This window comes from Apteryx rowi, unplaced genomic scaffold (assembly GCF_003343035.1).
Source record: "Apteryx rowi isolate R43461 unplaced genomic scaffold, aptRow1 scaffold_67, whole genome shotgun sequence".
NCBI classification, from domain to species: Eukaryota; Metazoa; Chordata; class Aves; order Apterygiformes; family Apterygidae; genus Apteryx; species Apteryx rowi.
This window is the reverse complement of record NW_020450949.1, coordinates 961,728-982,485: the sequence shown is the minus strand read 5'-3', so window position 1 is coordinate 982,485 and position 20,758 is coordinate 961,728. Positions and strand designations below refer to the sequence as shown.

Below are 20,758 nucleotides of genomic sequence, written 5' to 3'. Positions count from 1 at the left end.
GGCCACCGCTGCCCCCGGCACCCGGCACGGCCGAAACGCGCGGCGCAGGGGACGGAGGCAGCGTCGCCTGCGTGCGCCAGGGCTGCCGTTAACCGACTGCTTCCCCTTGCAGGGCTTCCCGGCCGGTCCCTTCCGCCAGCACTGTGCGCTCTAAGGGGATTTTGTTTTTCTTTGCTCTTAATTAAACCTCGGAACTCAACTTGAGTTGAAAATAAAACCGAGTTTGTTAGCACAGTTAAAAATATATATGCACTCTGAGACCCAAACCTCTGTAGGTCCTTAGGTTTTAGCTGTTTAAATGAGTTGAATCCAATATCTAATTTCCAACGGCACAGTTCTTCTCAGATTTTCCTCTCCCAATCAATACAAATCCCTTTGGCGTGGCATGCATGTACCACTTTTATAAATATCCATATTTTCGCGCAGTTTTGCTTTGGACAGCTCWAATGAGAGAGGACATTTACTGCATTATCAATGACCCTCTCGCAGCCACCTTAGCGGGACAATTAGGGACTCATAACGAATCAATTGCTATCGACTCGGGCACTCCGTCGGCGCAGAGACTAACGGCAGGAATAGCGAGGGATCTCCGGAGACGACGGCTCGGGCGAGGAGCCGGCGCGGCGCTAGAAGAGCCCCGAGCCGGCGGCTGTTGCTAGGGAAGGGAATAGCACTTCCCTGCTGCCTGCCGCTCCGCTGACAACAGCCGCGCGTCTAAACTTCGTCCCTCCCGGAATTAGATCATCTTCACCCTGTTTGCGCCTYGGCGAAGCGAGACACGCGGGGGCGAAGCCGTGCGGCGCGGCGCAGCCGCTACCGCAYGGATCCGTGCGCCCYGGCGCGGCCGCTACCGCACGGATCCGTGCGCCCCGAGCGAGGCTCCGGCTGCTCTCGGGCAGCACCGCGCCGACGTTCGTCCGCACGCCCCCGCCGACCCGACGGGCAGGTTTGGCCCAGCAGAGACGAAACGGCGCAGCTCGCCGGCGCTGCACATGCTACCGTTTGGAATCATTTCTTAAGGGTCGTTTTAACCTCCAAAAAATGGAACSACATAACCGAATACATGCAAACGATCAGTAAATCTACGTTAGCAAACGTGGCACAGTCGATACAGAGATTTCTCATGATTTTAAGGGCTGGAAAAAGTCACATTTAAACGCTCAGAAAAACCTCAGCATTCCAGAAAAGAACGCGAGGGGTTAATTTTTTTCCAGCATAAAGCTTATTTTTGTGCTACGTTCTAAAGAGCCTTTTTTAAATTAAAAAAGCTGAAATTCTCCAAATCAGTTTGCCAGAACACTCCAGGACTGCTGCAGGCTAAATTTCTCCATGTACATATACACAGCAGAAAAAATTTAACAACATGTAATTAAAATGATTTAATAAGCCCATTTGTGACATATTGCACATGGTGCTGTTGAAAGCGCTGTGACACGCTGATAGGAGATATTCGCCTTTTGTCCTACAGAGTGGAACAGTTCTCGGGTACTGCACACGAGCAACAAAGGCAGCTATTGTTTGATCCGAGAAGATACTGTGCAGGAAAGTGCAATTTTCCCTCCTGCCTCTAAGTTTTACAATGTTCAAAGGCAGAAGTGAATATTTAAATTTGATGGCAGTCAGAATCTCCAGCAGTAGTTAAAACTAATAGAAAGAAACCCACTTGTAAGAGAGCCTGATGAGATTCCAGCGATTTCAACACTAACAATTTCCTCGTTCCCTCCCTCCTTCCCCGCGGGGAAGCAGGATTATCTGTAATCCTCCCGGAGACTCTATTCTTGACGCATTTTACCTCCCGAGCAGAGGACACGGGCAGCACGCACGCCAGCGGGCAAGGCAGCAGATTGCTCCCCGGTCCTCCCAGAAAGCAGAGCCTGAACGATTACCAGCACGGCCTGCTTTCACGCGGCTCTTTGTGCGACTGTCGCACCTTTCCTGACATCCCTCTGCAACGGTGAAGCCTAGTGAGATGCGACGGCCGCCGAGGCAATTGCCCTGACCGTCACCCGTTAYGGATCGAGCAGCCCCACGTCCCGCAGGAGCACGCCGGGGCAGAGGACTGCTGACACCAGCTTCGGGGCAAGCGCAAAACCGAACACCGGCAAACGTCTACAGCCCTTTCCCGGCGGGAAGGGGGATGACATCCTGCCCGCAGCTCCCATGGCACAGTCCAGTTGCCACTGGGATTTGCCCCAGGTGTTCCCCAGGTAAAGCGGGAAGCCACCCTTGGGTGAAACCCAGGGCTGGTAAAGGCGATGGAGAGAGGAATGGAGGAGTGGGCTGTCTTCTAGGACATCAGCTAGCGAATGCAGCGKACGGCATTGGCAGCGGGATTTAAATGCCAGAAGGAATCACTGCCTAAGCAGGGACAAGGAGGCGCTGAATCGACAATCCATCAGTCCATCAGCAGAGATTCAATACAAGCGGGCCGAGCTGGGCTCCTGATCGAAGACACTAAGATACCAATGAGCCAAAGGCGGTCGCAATTCCAATTTACGAGACCAGGGATGCATACAGTAATCGTATTCATAAAAGCAGAGTAGTGCCTAATAAGCACTCACACTTTTAGTAGTTTTTACCAAGATTAATAAATCTGTTGTTGGGAGGATTCCTCTACTCAGTGTGCTTTCTCTTCTGCTTTATGTTCCCCACCTGGCAAGTCGCAAATCTCAGAGGCTAGTCAATAGTAATTTTTAAGAAACCAACAACTTTTTTCCACTATTGCACTTAATGAGGGAGCAGAGCACGGCCACAACAAAGACGGATTGTGGGGAAAAAACAATGGGAAGCAAAGAAGAAATTTATCAAGCACTAAGATCTTGTGATTGCTCTGGCAAATGAAAAACACTTCATTTTTCAGAAATAATTAAAAGGCAGTGATGTGTTAAAATAAGCCAGGAAAAGGTAAAAAATACTGAAACCCTGCAGAAACTGCAGAAAAGCCTGCAACTACACAACAGATATCCCAGAGATATCTTAAGAAATAACAAATGTTTTGAGCTTTGGCTCTGTGATTTTTGAGGTCACTCGAGTTTGAGTCTGAAGGGTACAACATCTTTTTCTCCTACATTATCAACCATTTCTGTGGAAAATGGTGTATTTGCTTCCTGAAATATAAGACATAAGATCATCATGGTAGGAGTTGGAAACATTGAAAAATAACCCAACTATCACTGCTAAAGCCAGCAAAATTTTCTAACATGCTTTTTTTTTTTGGGGGGGGGGGAACCCCTCTCTCAATTTAAGTTACCATTGTTCAGCACATTTAAAAAAGGTTGCTCTTTTTAAATGTTAAAACCATCCTCTTTACTATAGACATTGCAGAACGTATACTGTTATCTGAATCACATTTTCACTTTACCAAAAGGTGAGGCAGTCAACAAATTCCCTATCTTTTCCAAGTCCCTTTCATTTAAGAAATTTTTCACAAAATTGTTTCTTAGCTTCATTTCAGACTGTCCTGATGTTAACAGGAGGAGGAGGAGAATAAATAAATAAATAAAATGGAGTTCTGAGAAAAAACGGCTTCATTACAATAAATGTAACCTCGAATTTTGAAATGCAAGGGCAGTACCTCTCTCTCCCATTTTTCTCCCACCTAGGCATAGAATACTAGTTTAGCAGGTTGAAGGACCTAGAATTATTGTCCAGCTAGACCACATGCAGCAAAATTCAGCGTTTCAGGAATCAGAAAGCCACGCACTAGCAAGAAACTACTTCATTTTTCCTCGCAGGACTCAAGACCTTAACCTTTGAGGAAGGAGCTATTGAATGGATAACACGCGTCTTCAATGCCTGCGCTAATTATACAGCGGACAAGAATAGCTCGGAAGGTGCCATTTGTCTATTGTCTTGATAATACAGGATGGAGAAATCTGGGCAGAATATCTAGTTACTCAAAAGGACTCTGGTCCATCAGGTGCAGATTTATAAGCTTTAATAATTGATCAGAGAAACTCTAGAAATGTCACTGAGTAACCAGAGCAGCTGGGAAGCAGTTACCGCAGTCCCTCAGGGACGTGTGACTAGTTAAGGATTGTCAGCAAAGCCTTTACCGGTTTCTAAGGCTTTTCTACGCTTCTAGACGAAAGATAAAAATTATTTGTAAGTGTGCAGTTCATCCCTACCTTCCCGTTGGCTCCCCCCGGCGCACAGAAGACATACTCAAGCTGGAAGAAGACTGCAAACGCCGGGTGACGAACCATTTCAGTCAAATGAATGCGACTCCTCAGAACCAGAGCTTGACCTGCTCTGCTGTGTTGGAGCATGACAAAAGGGAGGATTAAAAAGCAATTGCCAAAAGTATTTATTTGGGATGCGCGGTTGACTCTCTGCTGTGCGAGGCACTGAGCAAAGCACCAGAAAACAGGCTGACAGACAGCACAGGGAGGCACCCAAGCTTCAGTCTGACAAAAAATGCCAGAAGCGGAGAGGGGAGAGGCAGGGTCCGCAGCTCTGGCCCTGCAGGCAGGAGCCTGCCAGGCGTGAGAGGAAAAACTGGGGCCCCGGGCAAGGGCGACAGCCCCGCAGCAGCAGCTACGGGTTCTTGCTCTTTACCTTGCTCTGGAGCCGGAGCCCTGCTTCCCGAGGAAGCTCGCCGAGCGCCCCCGAACCACCTCCACCTCCGGCACCAGCACAGCCACCTGCGGCGCCTGCACAAAGCACAGGCCGTTGTGGACGCCAACGCGCAGCCGTCGCTCCTGAACGGCGACCGTGTTGCCGTCCGGCGTGGAGTTAGCCTGGGGGACACAAGTTTTCCAGAAAGGATAAATTACAGCCTGGAAGAGCAACGCACRTCTGGGAGACGCGCAGCAGCAGGCTGGAGGGCAGGTTCCCCGGGGCCGAGGAGGGAAGGAGGAATCCTCTGCCAAGGCAGAAAACGCACTAACGCTGCAGATGCCGTTCAGCTGGCACGGCTGGATCAGCCCCTCTGCAGAGGCATCGCCCCATCATCCCTCCCTCCCTCCCTCCCGCTCCCGCAGAACAGCCGCGGGCCTCGGCTCCCACCCGCGCAGCCCCTGCACCGGCCAGGGCTCAGCCATCTCCTTGGAAGAGAGGTCTTGCGTGCACGAATGAAAAAGTCCGCGGAAAAGCAATGCCCTGGGTCTGATCCTGACCGGGACTGCCGGCACGTGCGCAGGGCAGACGGGGGTGCGCTCGGCGCCCTGCAAAGCCGAGCCGGCAGAGCGGGAACGGCCCGTGACGGGGCGGGGGGCACCCTGCAACCCCGGCACGCGTTCGCGCGGCTCGGCTCCCTGCCAGGGCCTCTTCCTGAGCCACCGGAGCGCGCCCAGGGGCTCGTGAAAAGGAAAATTTAGGCAATCAGTCATAAACTAATAAAAATGGAACCTGCCCCAGAGTGATTGCTGGATATTAAAGTGTTTCATCTTAACAGCAGATTCAGTGCAAATCTGACAAATAAACAAGGACTTTGCTTGAGGTCTCTGTTGCTCACTAAATGGTACGACTCTTAAAGAGACTTAGTAGAACAAACATTAAATCTCATCTTTCCACTCTTCAATACAGAGCTGACCGAAAGTCTACTTATTAGGGTTTGCCTATTCAAAACAAAACCTGCTTAGATTTCTTTTGGATTAGTACACAGGAATTTTAAGTAAAGCAAGAAAAAGACTTTCCTAGCAAAAACAGGATGCTCTAAGCAAAACAAATACACTAACGGAATTTATCTAAATGTTTCCACTCCACCTAAAAACAAAGCACTGACATTATTGCTTATTTATCACACTTTCTCCTGTTGTAATTCTATTGGCACTACCTTAAGCAAACGATCATCGTTTAGTAGATCCAGCAGTTCTTCCTCAAATTTCTCCAGAGAAGGGTACAGATGGATGGAGAGTTTATCCAGATAGCACGTGACTGGTTTCATGAGCCGCGGTTTCAGGAAGCAATCACCTGCAAAGACAAGGYGGCCAGCCACCCGTCACACCGCGGTCCGGGAGGGGGTCCCTCACCTCCCCATCCCGGGTCCCGCTGCCGCGCRGGGAGGCAGCAGCCAGGAGGCAACGCGGGCGCAGAGCCCTCGTCCTTCCCCAACCCAGCTCAAAAAAGGAACATCTCAGGGCAGTTCATGTTCTCCTTCTAAATGCTGCTAATAATAAATTCYGCCATTCGACCATCTGATAAGAGCGCGTTATACAGAGTAGCATCTGTTACYGTTTCAGCTAAGTTTCCTGACGCTACCTATACTCCTCTCCAGCAAGTGTAGCGTGTTCTCCCCTCTCCTGCTATTAAATTTACCATCCTGAGCCTAATAAAATACGATAGCCATCAAGCCTCCCTGTCTCCTCAAGCCTGACAGCTCAACAAGCACTGCAGGGCAGCGCTGCGGGGGCGCGCGGACTCAGGCAACCCTTGCCATAGTAAAACGACCAAGCAATTCCCATCAGATCAGGCCACGACAAGCGCTCTGAATTTCACGGTGATTCTGAACCAGAGCCGGCTTGTTTTCCTTCGGCTCACAGCCGCAAAGCAAAGGAGCCGCGAGGGCGAAGCCCTGCCCGGTGCCTGCGAGCGCCCAGCGCCGGGCTCGAGACGCCTCTGCCGCAGGGCGCGAGGCGGCAGCGCGGCCCCTCGGGCTTCCTCCCGCRAGGCGCCCGGACCAGCGGGCCCCAACAAGCCTCCGGCGTACGAAAGGGGCAGAGGCCAGGCGCTCCCGAGAGCGGGATTAAACAGGCCGAGTCCACGGGTTAGAGAAGGGATCTCTGGGCCCCGAGGAACGGAGGCGCTCCTAACAAATCAGGGCTAGCAAAGCCGGAGTCTGCCTTAATGCAATTTTAGAAATCAAACACACTTTACACGTTCCACATCCTCTGTTATCTTATGCTTCAGTCTATCAAATTACAGGGTACATTTTGCCTAAACTACCCCTTGTAAACTAATTTCAAGCATCCTGTTCCTTTATATCCAGCATATTACTGCTCTTTATTGCTTGGTTCTTTTGCTTAAGGGAGGGAAAAGCAGAAGCAAAGGAGTCTGCTAACTTCTGCTAACAAATTTTTCCTTCAAAACAAAAAATTAAAAAWTTTTTTCACTAAAAGTAGTAGTTAGAAACTTTAGGCTTTTTGCAGCAAATTGAAYGTAAAGTCACTAACTGGAAGAGCGATGATGAGCAGCTCCGCGGCTGGGCAGGCAGGATGCCACAGCCACCATCCTGTTACTCTTACACGCAGTCTCACCTTCCCCAGGTCTCCCAGCTAAGCATTCCAGTTCACCCAGCCTCTCCAGCACCCGCGTGCCTGCAGACCACCTCCTGCTTCCCTGCCATGCCGGAGGCTGAGGAACACACGGCAGCCAGCGATTACCCGTAATTCTGGGGAGCACACGCAGCTCCACGTGGCCTCTCTCTCCTGCTGAAGYTGATGCTCAAGAGATGGTTTTTGGCAAGAAAATTAATAGAATTAATACAGTCATCTGGCCAGTGATGCAAAAGTAAAAGCCAGGAAACCAACATCCATGGCTTTGTGCGATTTTAATGCCAAAATAATACTTCTCTCRTCAGCCACAAGATGGGACTAGAGCTCTGTGCTGCTGGAGGAACGTGATACACACACACGGAGATGTTTACYAAGGATGCAGGGAAACCTAACTCCTACCTGCTAGTAAGGGCAAAGGCTCCAAAAGCTGGCAAAACGGTTACGAAAACGCTTTAGAGGCCTGTGTCACAAGTGGTTCTGCTCCTAGATTTTCAGACTGTCGCCAGCTCTCTGCCTATGGCCAAGGGCTCAGAGGACGCTGCTGTTCCTCCAGCCACGCCACGCTGCAGCCGTTTCACTGGGATGCTTTCAGGCGGTGGTCTCAGCAGTGCTGGGGACTCAACTGCTGTGGAGACCTCGCTGCAACATTAATGCTTCCAACATCAATCGATGCAAACCAAGAAGTGGTCGTCGGTAGGGTTTTCTAAGCAGCAAGCTGAAGAATAATTCAACTGAAGAATTGATACTGTCTTTTTATTCTCTGAATTTTCAGATCTGTGTCAGAATCTCATCCCTCCGGACTCACCCGATCTCCAGCTATCCAGAACACCATCATGAACGAGGACAATTTTAAACAAGTTGTAAAGGCTTCTCCTAAGACTCAACTGAATGACTGTAATTAAAGGAACCATTATTTATCCACAGCAGTTTCCAGGCAGTAAAGCAATTAACAGAAAAGAGAACAGAATGAAACCATTTTGACATTTTTAAGGAATAGATGCAAAATGCTATGACTACATCTCTACGAAAGGAAAATTCCAGAGAAGTCCATGATACTCCTTTCCAAGTAAAAAGCAGAGGGAATTAGCTCAATACTTAATGCCAGAACTCAGGAGAATGTTTCTAACACCCCAAGAATAGTAATTTCTGACATGGAAATGAATTTTTAAAGTCAGAACAGACCAGCAGGACATGCAGTTTGACTTCCACCGTAACACAGACTAAAGATCCTCATCTCATTAAAGTGTTCAAGCGCTTCCTTGAAGAGACCTCCAGGCTGACAGGCGCCGGTGATGGAGACTACTGAGTCCCTAAGTAGGCAATTCCAGCGAGGAACCAGGACTGCTAGCATTTCACAACCCGGACGAGTCAGACATTTGGAGGAACCRTCTCAGAGTCCCAGGTTTGGAGCGTGTCCTACCCCCATCCTCCTCCTCTGGGCCCTGSCAGCCAGGCTTCTCTGCAAAAGAAGAGCTCAGCATGCTGCCTGGGAACTTATTAAAAAGCATTTCAAAGCAGCAAGGTCATCTTCCCCCTTTGACGTCATTTTGCCCGTTAGCGACACAGTCCCCCGGGGTTTCAGATTAGCCCAGATTAACGCGCGTGAGTTTTGGGGAGGTCAGAATGGGCTTTATGCYGCCACACCAGGCGGGGAGTTTTCTCCCTTGAACAATTCATTCCCTTCAGAGTTTCACAGTGGGGGCTCTATTAAAGCATAGATGGTTTCAGGCTACATATTTTACTGTTGTTGTAAATATTTATGAATTGCATAGTCCCTGCTGCAAGGCTCTATAGAGCTCTGTTGGTTTAATTATCCAGTGACTGAGATTATTCAGAACCTTCTGGAGTTTAACGCTTTAGGGAACAGACCACGGTAGGAAGAGCAAAAGGCTGCCTGGCCACGCTTGCCAGTCCCCGATTCCTCGCCTTTTCACCAGACCACGTCATTCCTTTCGCCCTCCAGACACGAACCAAAACGTTGTAATCTTTAGCATGGGAAGCTCACAGTGGATATTGAGAAAACCTTTAGAATAGATATATTCAGGCGCTGAAACGGATTGCTGGTGCAGGAAGGAGAAGAGGGGGGGAAGAGACCTAGGCAATAAGAACAAATTAGCAAATCTGTATGTGGGACAGACAGGTGCAGCTGCTCCTGCCTCGATGCGAGCTCAGACCGCGAGTTCTCTCAAGGTCTCCTCCTGCCCTACTTTCTCCARTCCCGTAATCTCTGCAGCAGTTTGAGCTCTGCATTACTCTGCTTTCTGGATAAAACGCTCCATATGTTTGTTTTCCTTGCATGAAGCAGTTGAAAGCAAATTCCTCGTTTACTCCTGCAGTCCTCTTTACTGTCGCTTGCTTGTGTCACCGTTAGGCTTTATAACGCCAAATGCTGCCTCTCAYAGCGGCAAGCACCCTTTGAGAAAGGCCCTTCCTGGAGGGCGCCTAGGAGAGGCCACAGCTGATCATTTTGATTCGATGCACGGGTGAGGGGGTGCCAGGGCCCGAGCAGAGCGCTGAGCGGTGCGAAGGGCCTAGCTGGGCCTGGCCTAGCTCTGCATCTGCGCACGAGTCCCTCGGGCCATCAGCTTACCTGTCACCCGCCTCGGTTCACCCGGMTGAGAACAAGGACAGACTTGCCTGCTCACAGAGGAGCTGCAAGTCTCCGTCAATGACTTTTGTCAAGCGCCTGCCGATCCCGCACGAAGGGTAYGGCCTCGCTCAGCGCGCCGTCTCCTGTACGGACGCTCATCGCTTCCGCGGCTGCACATCTCACCCTGTGCTCAGCGGATTCATCTGACAAGACTTGTGCTAAACTTCCCTCTTGGGTAATGCCCGTGACGGCAGAGCGTATTCAGCAGGGACGAGGCCAGCCCAGGGCACAGGCCTTTTCTCCAGCATGCCCCCCTGTTTCCGTTCTCCTTGCGGAGGCAGCAGATGCTGCCAGGAGACGCGTTCCCGGGAGCGGCACCTGATGTCCTGGCACATGGCAGAAGCAGTTACTTGGGAGCTGCATCTGGGACTGCTTTGTATTCAGGATCCCGACGGCCTCCTTTCTGCTCCCGAGCAGCCTGCTCCAGTAAACACGTTCACGCTTCTTTGAGCCTCTGCACTGCTGCATTAAGCCGAAAGGAACTGTACTGTGGTATCGTCTACACGGCCAACCCACCCGGATATCCGAGTTCTGGCCTCTCAGGTTGCAGGATAGACACTCTGAAATTTCACCTGACTCCTCATTTTTTTCTCCATCTCCATCCAGAGAACTGCCAGAACCGTCAGTTGTACCCCTTTCCGTGCCATTTCCACGCACGCTGAGGGAAGGCCGCTTCCAAAGCGGCAGTGGGTGCTCCCTGCGTACAGTCCGAGGTGTGGACACTCCGATCTCGGTGCACAAAGTCCCCGTCGTGTGCTGGCTGCTGCAGAGACTCTGGTTACTCCTCGTCTCGGCAGCCTCTTGCTCCTCGTTACTTCTGAGGAAACCTTCGGCTAAGCACCCTACGGTAAACAGCTACCCTCCTGCCTTTTTCTGCACGTATAAACACCGTGGGCATCTCGGAGGACAGCTGCCAGGAGGCAGCGCACTTGGACTGGGCTGCCTCTTCCCACAGCACTTGCGTAACACAGCAGTGAAGAGCCGTCAAGGCAATAAAGATACTGCTTTAAGCTCAAGCACTGAACACTAGACATTTTGAAATCACAAAGAAATCAGAAGCCAAGTACACTGTAAACCTTTCTTTTTTCACTTTTTTCCACCTATGATTTCTCMATATAACCCATAGAAAATAACAAAAGCTGGCCCATTAAGACCAGCACAGAAGCTGCCTTTCTTAAATAGGCACCAGTGACTCAAGTACCCACTGGTTCATAAAATCTGGCCGAGAAGTTCCAATGGCAATCAACTGCGTATGAGATATTATTGCAGTTTCTCTATTTATGACACTGCAGCAGTGAGATGTGACAGACTGATTGCTCTGTTTGTCAGTACATTTTGCTAGCACAATAAAAACAGAATTAACGCTCCTTGCACCTAGACGAGGGTGACATACAAATGACAGCGGGAAGCAAGAACCCGGCTGTCTGGCCTGGGAGGTCAGGCCACCACGGTTATGCCCAGCTTTGTAGATGCATTAGAGGTGTTCACAGAAGGATCGCTAACCTGACCACAGAAGCACAGACATTTAAGAGACAACTGCCACCTCAAAGGACAGATCCAGAAAGCAGTTTTCTCCCCAGATGTCTGTACACAGACCTCAAGCCCCACGGAGCTACACGGAGGGAGCTTCCCTTTCCAGGTAACCACGCTGGAGGGAGAGGACACCTCGCCGTTCTTTGCTTGCCCACGCAGCCCAGAGGCACTGCCGAGCATCCGTCGGTGCGCACAGAAAACAGACGCCACTGCCTGCTGGGCCCTGCCTGTCCTGCCCACACCCTCCACCAGGCGCCCGGTGCCCTCAGCAGCAGCACGAGAGCAGTCTCAAACAGCGTCGCTCATGCCGCGATTTGACTGACGCAGGCAGAAGCAAAAGGAAGGAGCCCTTACTTGTGTCTCCGCGCGCAGGCAGCAAGCCAGGAATTTTCTGCAGCCCCGACATCAGAAGGTTTTCAGGAAAGAGGTGAAATATTGTCTCCAGGGGCAGGTGGGGCCTTAAGGTGTACTGCAGGTGACTGTTCTCCATCACTGTCATGTACTTATTCTCTAAATAAGAGAAAACATTATGAAATGATTAAAACCATGGGGAGACAGTCTTAAAGCACTGTTGTCAGAGAAATTATCAATAAATGAACATTTTAGGAGCAAAGCAAAACCTGAATTTGAAAAGTTAGTTTTTTTCCAGCTAACAATAACGCATTCCTGAACCCCTGAATAAAGAGCCCTTTTTCATGCTCAGCTTTGTGGGAATTCTGGCTCCACAGATCTTCACATTCTGCTGCTTCAGGATAACCACGACGAATGCCAAGCTGAGCAAACAGAGAAGTAAGCAAAGCAGAAGTGCCTAGATTCACACAAAGCTGCAATAACCTAGAAAAATCCAACCCCTTTTTCAATAAAATAGTTCTTGCTGCTCCTTTATCTTGCAGTTTTTCTTGTTCTCATATTAGCAGATCTTCCAAAGAAAAGTAACAGAGCCCTTCTCAGGACAAAATAAGGCTTTTACAGAACCAGTGAAGATGCACTTTGGTATTTCTGTCCTTCATACACAGAGGGAAGCAAAAGCTTAATTGAGTGCAGGTAGCCTCAGGTCGGCTATGCGGGACACTTGCTTTTAACCAAAAATGGTAAATTCTCTATGCCCATTTTACTTCTTCAAAGTAGCAAAATCATGAGATAGGGAAAACTGAAATGACAGATGCAGCACAGCTCATCCTCCGATCATAAGCAACTGGTTCTGGAGTTGCTGTGGAAGTTTAAATTCCCTTTCAGCACCAGAATGAAGAAATCTCTATTCTGTGCATCGATGCACAACATGTCCCAAGCGCTTTCAAAAGTCTCAAGCTACGTTTCCACTTTCAAGCTGCTAAGAAGCATTTGCCATTCATGGAATTAAGAAGTTATGACTGTTTTCACATCAGATGGAAAAACAGGGTGACTCTTTCTGGCTACAAGATACACTCACTATTTCCAGTGACTATGCCGGCATCCTGAGYGCTTGGGAAGGAATACTACTCAGATACCGATTATGCCTCTCAAATAGCAACAGATCCGAGCTGCCTTCTCCGAACAAGAAGCACTGTATAGACAGCAGAAAGCTTTCTAATGGGCTGCCGCAGATGGACCTAATGTTCAGTATTTTTCAAACATCTTTACTGCCCATCATCACTGGGCAATCAGAAAGCTTATTCCTATCACTTGTCAGTGCATTCTCAGTCTTAGCTATAGAATACGTGCTTGTTTCTAGTGCTAGGAGACTTCTGTTTCAATAGACAAAAACGGGTATCTTTCACAAGGTGACTTTCTATGAAGAGCCCCACCTGGAACAAAGCAGCTATCAGCTTCCAAATCCAACAAGTCTCTTTGGAACAGAACCCTATCACTCTTACATTTTATTTCCACTACGTTGCTTATAAGAGCATTTCTAATTCTACCTCCACTTCCCTTGAAACGTGCCAGAACTGTGCAAAATTTTTTTCTTTCACAGTGCAAAGGGGATATCGCTTCTCAAAAGAAGACAAAATTATAACCATAYATACAAATAAACCATTATTTAGACTCACATTCTCACCATTTCTGCCTTGGTACTGAAACCCACCAGGCAACGCCAGTGCTTGAAACAAGGCGGCACGTGTCTGCTTAGCATTACAAGGGCACAGACCCTGGTGGGTCAGGTCAAGCTGGTTCGATTCAAGGCTGCTGGGATCCTGCCTGCCTGCAGCCCCTGCTGGGCTTTCCCACCTTTTTCTTAACCCAGCACCAGCACTTTTGTGACCGGTAAAAAGCAAAGTGAATTTTCTCTTTCCTTCTTCCCTGGGTCAGATGAGGTCACCTCTCCAGCCCCGCACGCTGGCCCGACACAGCTGTTCGGCTAGCTTCAGCCTTGGGGAGAGCAGGGAGCAAACCGGCAAGTACCAACAACGTTCAGAAGGACAAAGGTCTCAGTTACACACTCTGYAAGGCAACGTCCTCTTGTATTTCATCTTTTATGATGTGCAGTCCTTGCTTTGTGAGCCATGTCTGATCAATACGTATAAATAAATAACTGAATCCCATTTGTTTTGGGCCACGGTGTCAGCTTGTCTTGCCAGGATCCACAGAAGAACCTCTTTCCTCTCCCCTGCCTGGTAGTTTCAATCCTGCCTGGCTGATCTGCATCCACGCACATGCAGCCAGAAGCTGCCAGAAGCTTTGTATGCTAATATTGGGGGAACACATCTACCAAATAAACACAATACATATTTGGATAGTAAAGACTGCAAAGAAGGGAGTGACATGTAATATCTCGTTGCTGCTTACTTTCCACAGGATCCTGGAAAAGCGGATGCAGTAATGCACGGGGTGTCCCATGGTACAGCTTGAGTCTAAAACCAAAGAGCACAAGCCAAATATGAAATACTCGGTAAATTCATGCTAAAGCACATTTTCTGCAATGCCTCTATTCAACCTATCCCTACTTTGTTATCATGAATTCTCTATTGGGGACAACCCCATTACTGCTTTTCCAATAGTGAAGAATTCCAATCTTCTAAATCCTAGGCTTGTTTTTTGCAGTCGCAGGACCACCTTTTCCATCCCCCCAGGAGTAATTGTGTATGTTGCCGTACCACTTTAGGGCATTCACCAAAACGCTAGTGAGCTCCACTTCCCCCGTGCAGAAGGTACCTACCCTCTGTCCTTGGTAGCCAGATTTGTCGGCTCTGACTTGCTGTTGAACAGATGAATGATTCCAAACCCACACGACAGATCCTGAGAGATCCCATCTTGTTTCTTGGCTATTGCCACAACTTCCACAACAGCAGTGATGCTGGGATGGTTTAACGAGGTGTGGAAGTAAATGGTCTAGTTGAGAGATGAGGGAAGAAGGGAGAAAGGATATTTCAGATTTCAGGCCTGACTGGAACAGCTATCAGCAGATAAATTCATGTTACATGTAGCCAGCAATCCTACCGCAAAAAGAACAGCCACAAAACTTGGAGTAGCAGCTCAGAGCAGGTGACCTCCAGCAGGTGTGCTGAGCCTACTGCTCGGAAATGTCAAGCTGAAAGGGAGGCTGGTAGCCACGGAATGATTCTCTGGAGCCTCGGAGAGTATTCCCAAAAGTTGCCCTATTTACAGTCTCCATCACTTCCTTTTCTGCCCACCCCCTTCAAGGGCTCCTCCTAAAACTTTTTGGGTAGTAAAGGGGCCATCTCTGCTCCTTGGCATGTTGGCAGGTCGGTACAGTCAGTGCTACAGCATTTTTTGCTCTGCGTTTCTTTATTTATGACTCTGAGGAAAAGCATTTTTCTTGGAAAACAAGAAAATGCCCGTTTTCCAAGGCAATGTGGATTAGTAACTCTCAGGCTGCCAACTCCTTAAAAGCAGGATTTAAATGCTCATCTGACCTCCAATTTCATTGTGAGCCCTACACTGGAAAAGCAAAACGAGCTAGAAACCCTCAGGTCTGGTACAACTTTCATCCGTGCTGTGAGAAAGAGAGATCAAAGTGGTACAGAGCTGGGGGGGGGACAGAACACAGGTCATCTCCCAGGGACAGGATTTAAAGCCAGGTTAATCTTTCTATTAAAAAGTCATTATCACAGTGTCCCAGAGAAAATATTTACTGTAATCACAGACTGTCAGGAAGGGATAACTGAGAGAGACATTAACACATCATCCCAGAGAAATAAATCATTATTCTATTATCTTTTATTGCAAAATATTGAAATAATGACTGCTAGCTGCTGACAAGCAGCTGGCCTGAGACAGACAGATGCTTTGGCTTGCAAAGAACCAGAAAGCCATTAAAGCGGCTCCATTGTTAAACTAAGTTTACTGTTGTCTTCTTAAATGCTAATAACAGTTTTAATAGCACGTTCCTCTCCTCTAAACTCTGTAATAATGCAATATGAATCTTCCCAATAGAGGTCACCTTGCGTTTGCCACACTTGTGTGGACTGACCTCCCTTGCCCACATTCTTCCTGCAGAGCCACGTTATGACTTGTTTCTTTGGCCAGACTGCTGAGAGGGCAGGGCAGTCGAAACGACACCTGAGAGCCATTTAGTTCCTGCAGCCAAAAGCTCAAAATTCAGCATGTGGAGACAGAGGATTTAATTYTCCCCTCACACGCTCCTAAATCCTGTGAAGCTGCTCTCCAGGAGCCAGCAGCTACTTCTGAGCAARGAACAGCGCCTTCAGGGGAGGGCTGTACGGCCGGCTATGGAGGACATGCAGTGCAATTCAGTCAGTTCTGAAACGCTGTGAAATCCAGTCCTGTAACATCCAGATGGTCCATAATGAAAGCTCCTGCTAACTGTTCCCAACTGCAAACCAAACACCTGAAGTTTGCAGATATCACTTATTTTATAGGGCTGGTGTTCAGAAAAGCAGGCGCACGCAGAATCTGGCRTATGTCAGACAGTGGCATGTTTCTTTCTTTGCAACATGCTGTGACATAGTTCTTCCCCATCTCTCTTCAAAAAGCACAGGTTGACTGATGATTAAAACAGGGGAGAAATGCACATGCSAATAAAGCACCTCTGATACTGTTACTGATCTAAATAAATCCAAGGAGCACACCTATAATGCATGCTGAACTTCATCCTTGGCACAATGCAGTAGTCAAAATGGAAATAAAAACTATAATTAGAAAAAGTCCTGAACAAAGAGATAAAATCTCAGCTGCAATCAATGTCCAAACTGCARGGATCTGCAGTCTCCCTCTTGGCTAACTGCACAAAACTAGCCATTGCTCAGAACAGAGCAAAAGGATCTCTGCCAGCTGTGCTGTTAATCAGCCCCAGTGAATTTTGCAATTTTTCATCTCACAGCAGTGGGAGGGAGAAGGTGCCATTCTCTTTTGCTGATATTCATGATGGATAAAAACACGGTTTTGTGTAAATTTAATACCAAGGTAATGAGAGAAAACTGCTCTGCTTGGGGGCTACTGTTAATTCTCTTCCCATTCCTGAAGAAACACTGCACTCTGCTGTCAGCTCTGGAACACAACAAGCGACACACAGCAAAATAGCCAGCTGCTAACTACCCCACTACCCAAACTTGGAATTAACAGAAGACCTGAATTCTCCCCTTAAAAATAAATCAGACATGCAAGATCAGAAACCATCTTAACGTACAAGATCTGAGATAAACCACAGTCAAGAGATTATGAAGCATCAGAAGTAGAAAAGGTTTGTTGTTCTTCTTTCCTGGAACATATGCAGGAGAGGAGCGGTGATAAAACGAACTGCCACAGAAAAGCTTCAAGAGGGAAAATAGACATGGCAGAGGACAGACAGAGGACCAGATCCTGCAAACACTTAGGATCTGATGTTTTAAAGTGCTCCTGTCTAAAGCATTTGGATGCGCAGGCAGGAAGCAGGCACCCAGAGTTCTCCGAGAAGCAAACAGCCACATGCGATTTCAGTTTCATTAGGAATGAAACCATCAAAGATGACTGGCTCCTATGTAAACTCAAGGAAAAATGTCTTTTCCTTTAAAGTATTAAAAATCTTGATGGCTCATACACTGCTAGAATCTCCTTTGTCCACTCCCCATCCATCTTGCATTAACTACTGGGAGACTTAACAGGAAAAATTCTTGCCTCAAAATGAAGATGTTGCCAATCTCTGCAAACAGCAACTTCCTTCAGTGACGAAATCTGCTTAGAAGCACCCACGGGAGGCACGGCAGCTCCGGAAACTAGTGTGGCTTGTCCACGACCCCATTCCAGCACCAGCTCGGCACACTGGATGGGATCTCAGCAGCAGAATGAAAAGGACATCTTCGCTTCTGGCAAGCCAGAAAGCTGTGTACAGACTCAGCTTACAGACAGCTTGTTCCTGTAGCTCCAGCTGGCCTAGTTTCAGTAGCTGCTATTCTCACCTCTCTGTTACTGCCCCCTCCTTCAAGGTTGCTGGGGGGGGKTTTCAGTTTTTTGTTTGTTCGTTTGCTCATTCCCCCCCTTCAAAGCTCAGATGACCTAACAGGTTTTAGGTGCTCTCCTGCTCCTCTTCAATATGAAGAAAAACTAGTGAGGTTAAACCACTCTCCAGCACTTAAACCACGCAGGCTCTGCTGTGAACAACTGCAGAAGGCGCTCTGGGTTTGCTGGGAATCGTCCTCAGCTTACCTTGGAGCTAAAACGCTGCAATACCGTTCCATCTAAAAATACTTCCCTGTTATCACCCCCGTATCATACCTCATTGAAAACAACTCTGGTGGGCTGTCGCGGGACAGAGTGGAGAGGCCTCCTACTGCTCTTCCATGTTTTCCCAAAGAAGTGGCGATACGTGACGTCGAAAAGGGACAGGCGGAGCTGGTATTCAACGTCGGAGCAGCCTTCTGTCACTCTCTGGAATGCAAAAAAATAGATGCATAAGCTTTGAATCTGTCTCAGAAACATGTTATCTAAATTACCCCAAAAGTGCAGACAAAATACTTCATTATAAAATAACAAATAAATTATGTTTTTAATTGATGCTCAAGAAGCATAAACGTGGCCAAGTATACCTTACTCCATGAATTGCCTTCATCCTGCTTGCATGCAGAAACTGCTGTTCTGAAGGCAAATGGAGTATCTTTTAAAACCAGAGATTAAAGCAGCAAAGCAGAAGCTGGAAACTYGACTTTAAATAAATAATAAAGTGGTAAAATATTTTTTAATGCCTAGAGGCTTTAATTAGAAATGCCTATCCAAGTTAAAAATTAACACATAAAACTAACTCAAATTTTCAGGCAAAAACATAAGGGATTTAGATACCATTAATAGTATGGGGAGAGCTACAGTTAGTTCCTCCAAAACAAGTTAATCTCGTTTCAAATGTCTCAACTTTTCTGAGCTCTGGTCTGAAAATACAGCAAACGATACTCAGCAGCTGTAGCAGTGTCCTGTTTTTCTAATCGGAATGCAAGAGAATTTTGAAATAGGTTGGTACTTTTCTGTAGAGGCTTGTAGGAGGGGAGAATGGGGTTTTTTTTGTTGTTTTTTAAGTCAGTAAATAGGCACGACTGTTTGCAAAGCCCAGAGACAGAACACTCCTTTACCTGTTTAATGAAAGCCCCTTCGATATACTTCAGGACACACTGAAAAGTGGTTGACTCCTGCGGGATATTTCGTCTCCGCTGGGAGTGTGGAGGAACAGTGAGATTTTGCATAAAAATCCTTTCCCATTCACTCATCTTGCTGTTTAGAAGGTCGCCTCCTCTTCTAGGCATCTGCTACAGAGAACGTTCATCTGGAAAATAAAGCCYGTTTTAGGGAAATGCATGCTCAAAACACAGTGTATTAAAACCGGCACAAGGAGAAATTGCTAAGAGCAGCGTACAGGTCACGAAAACCATCACGGTCTTGGGGACCCAGTGTCCAGGATCCAAAGGATTTACGGAGAGAGTAAGACCTCCCTTCCCAGGTCTCCTGCTGCGACAGCAGGCTCCGCTAGCTTCCAAATTTGCACAACAAGGATGAAGTGCATTTTCGACAATAAACGCACAAATSCTGGAGGTGCTGAGAAGTAGAGCAAAAAGGGCAACGCCAGCAGCCAGATAAGAGACCTCTGCAGCAGTACTAGAAACGCGGGTGCAAAGGGTCCCGAAGACGACCGTTAGCTAAGGGAGGACCGAGCGAGTCTTCCCAGTGCTGCATGAAGCTGCGATACTCTGTCGCGCTGCTGGATGGCAGCATCTCCTGTTACTGGAGATCCCAGTGGAAGTTTGTTTCCCGCTCGCGCTTTGCCCGGCACCTCGGCAGCATCAGGAAGCCTGCGGGCAGGAGGGGTTCGGAGCCCCCGAGCGCCAAACCTGCGGCCCCACATCGCCCTCTCCTCCTTCCACAGCTTGTGCGCGAGGCACAGGCTGGTTTTGGTCAGCACAAGAATTTGAGCAAAGCAGACGACTTTGAAGAGCTGAATGGGCTATACCTAASAGGTTCGGTGAAACTCTCCTCTCCGGTTTTCTGCGCTGTCTGCACTCGAGTCTAAGCCCCGAACATCTAGAAAGAAGGACAGAGAGTATTTCTAGAGCATCTACCCCAACACGAGAAAAACCACAACATAAGAGCAAGACTAAACATGCATAAAAGCAGCAATGTCCAGCAGGGAGTTGCCTGCTATAACTGCACTCAGTAACAAGAGGGTGAGGGATTGAAGCCCGGCAGGCACGCGCCCAGAGAGGAGCCAAGGAAGCAGCCAGCCGCGCGTCCTGCTCAGACCCATGCATGTCGGGCTGTTGTGGTTACCGCTCTGACTGCCACAGAGCAGCCAGGACGCGCGTTCAGTGCCCTGCAAGGGCCCGGCTCGCACCTTTAACGAACGTCGCTTGTTAACGTACAAGACCCACCAACTTGGGGCGATCTACGGCACCAGCGCTGCCGCCCGCGACGGCGCCGAACCCCGACACCTGGGCAAGGCGCCGGGGGCCGCGGGTCCCCTCCTGCCTGCCCCGAGGCGGCGCAAACCCGCGGGTGCAGCACGTCCTCGCATGCCTATAGCGACAGGACATACGGACGGGCGTATAGGTGTACACCTATAGGCACCGTGCTGCATGCGCGCAGGTTGGGGCCGGCACCGGAGCGTCGCAGCAGCGCACACGGCTTGGAAAGCACCGCTGTACACACGCATATACACGTATATATACACATATGTACACACACATTTTATATATGTGTGCATACACGTATATATACTCATACAGACACACTTTATATATATATATGTATACACGTATATATACTTATACACACATATATGTGTATACACGTATATATATACTTATACACACACATATATATGTGTATACACGTATATATATACTTATACACGCACACACACAAATGCAATTACAGACCAAACACAGACAGCGGCAGCGCGGGTGGCCGCGGGCCGGGTGTCGCTGGAGCCGCCGACCCGACCCGACCG

The 20,758-nt window shown here is 48.5% G+C and overlaps 1 protein-coding gene across 17 annotated transcripts in view; it reads right to left on the bottom strand.

Moving 5' to 3' along the window:
* The window catches only part of NPHP4 (nephrocystin 4), a 67,147-nt gene extending 46,404 nt beyond the window's left edge, over positions 1-20,743 (bottom strand). For 13 of the 17 annotated variants that reach the window (XM_026085617.1, XM_026085613.1, XM_026085616.1 and 10 more), the window contains exons 1-10: positions 20,688-20,743; positions 19,763-19,833; positions 18,891-19,081; positions 18,046-18,198; positions 14,531-14,703; positions 14,161-14,225; positions 11,752-11,907; positions 5,777-5,913; positions 4,558-4,739; positions 4,128-4,254 (exon numbers count right to left, since the gene is read on the bottom strand). In XM_026085617.1, coding sequence (XP_025941402.1) covers positions 4,128-4,254; positions 4,558-4,739; positions 5,777-5,913; positions 11,752-11,907; positions 14,161-14,225; positions 14,531-14,703; positions 18,046-18,198; positions 18,891-19,061 — 1,164 coding nt within the window. In that variant the 5' untranslated portion in view covers positions 19,062-19,081; positions 19,763-19,833; positions 20,688-20,743. Of the gene's footprint in view, positions 1-4,127; positions 4,255-4,557; positions 4,740-5,776; positions 5,914-7,196; positions 7,946-8,019; positions 9,025-11,751; positions 11,908-14,160; positions 14,226-14,530; positions 14,704-18,045; positions 18,199-18,890; positions 19,082-19,762; positions 19,834-20,687 lie in introns of those variants that run through there. The other 4 variants (XM_026085622.1, XM_026085626.1, XM_026085628.1 and 1 more) reach the window with 4 other exon arrangements.
* Between the last annotated feature and the right edge of the window lie 15 nt (positions 20,744-20,758).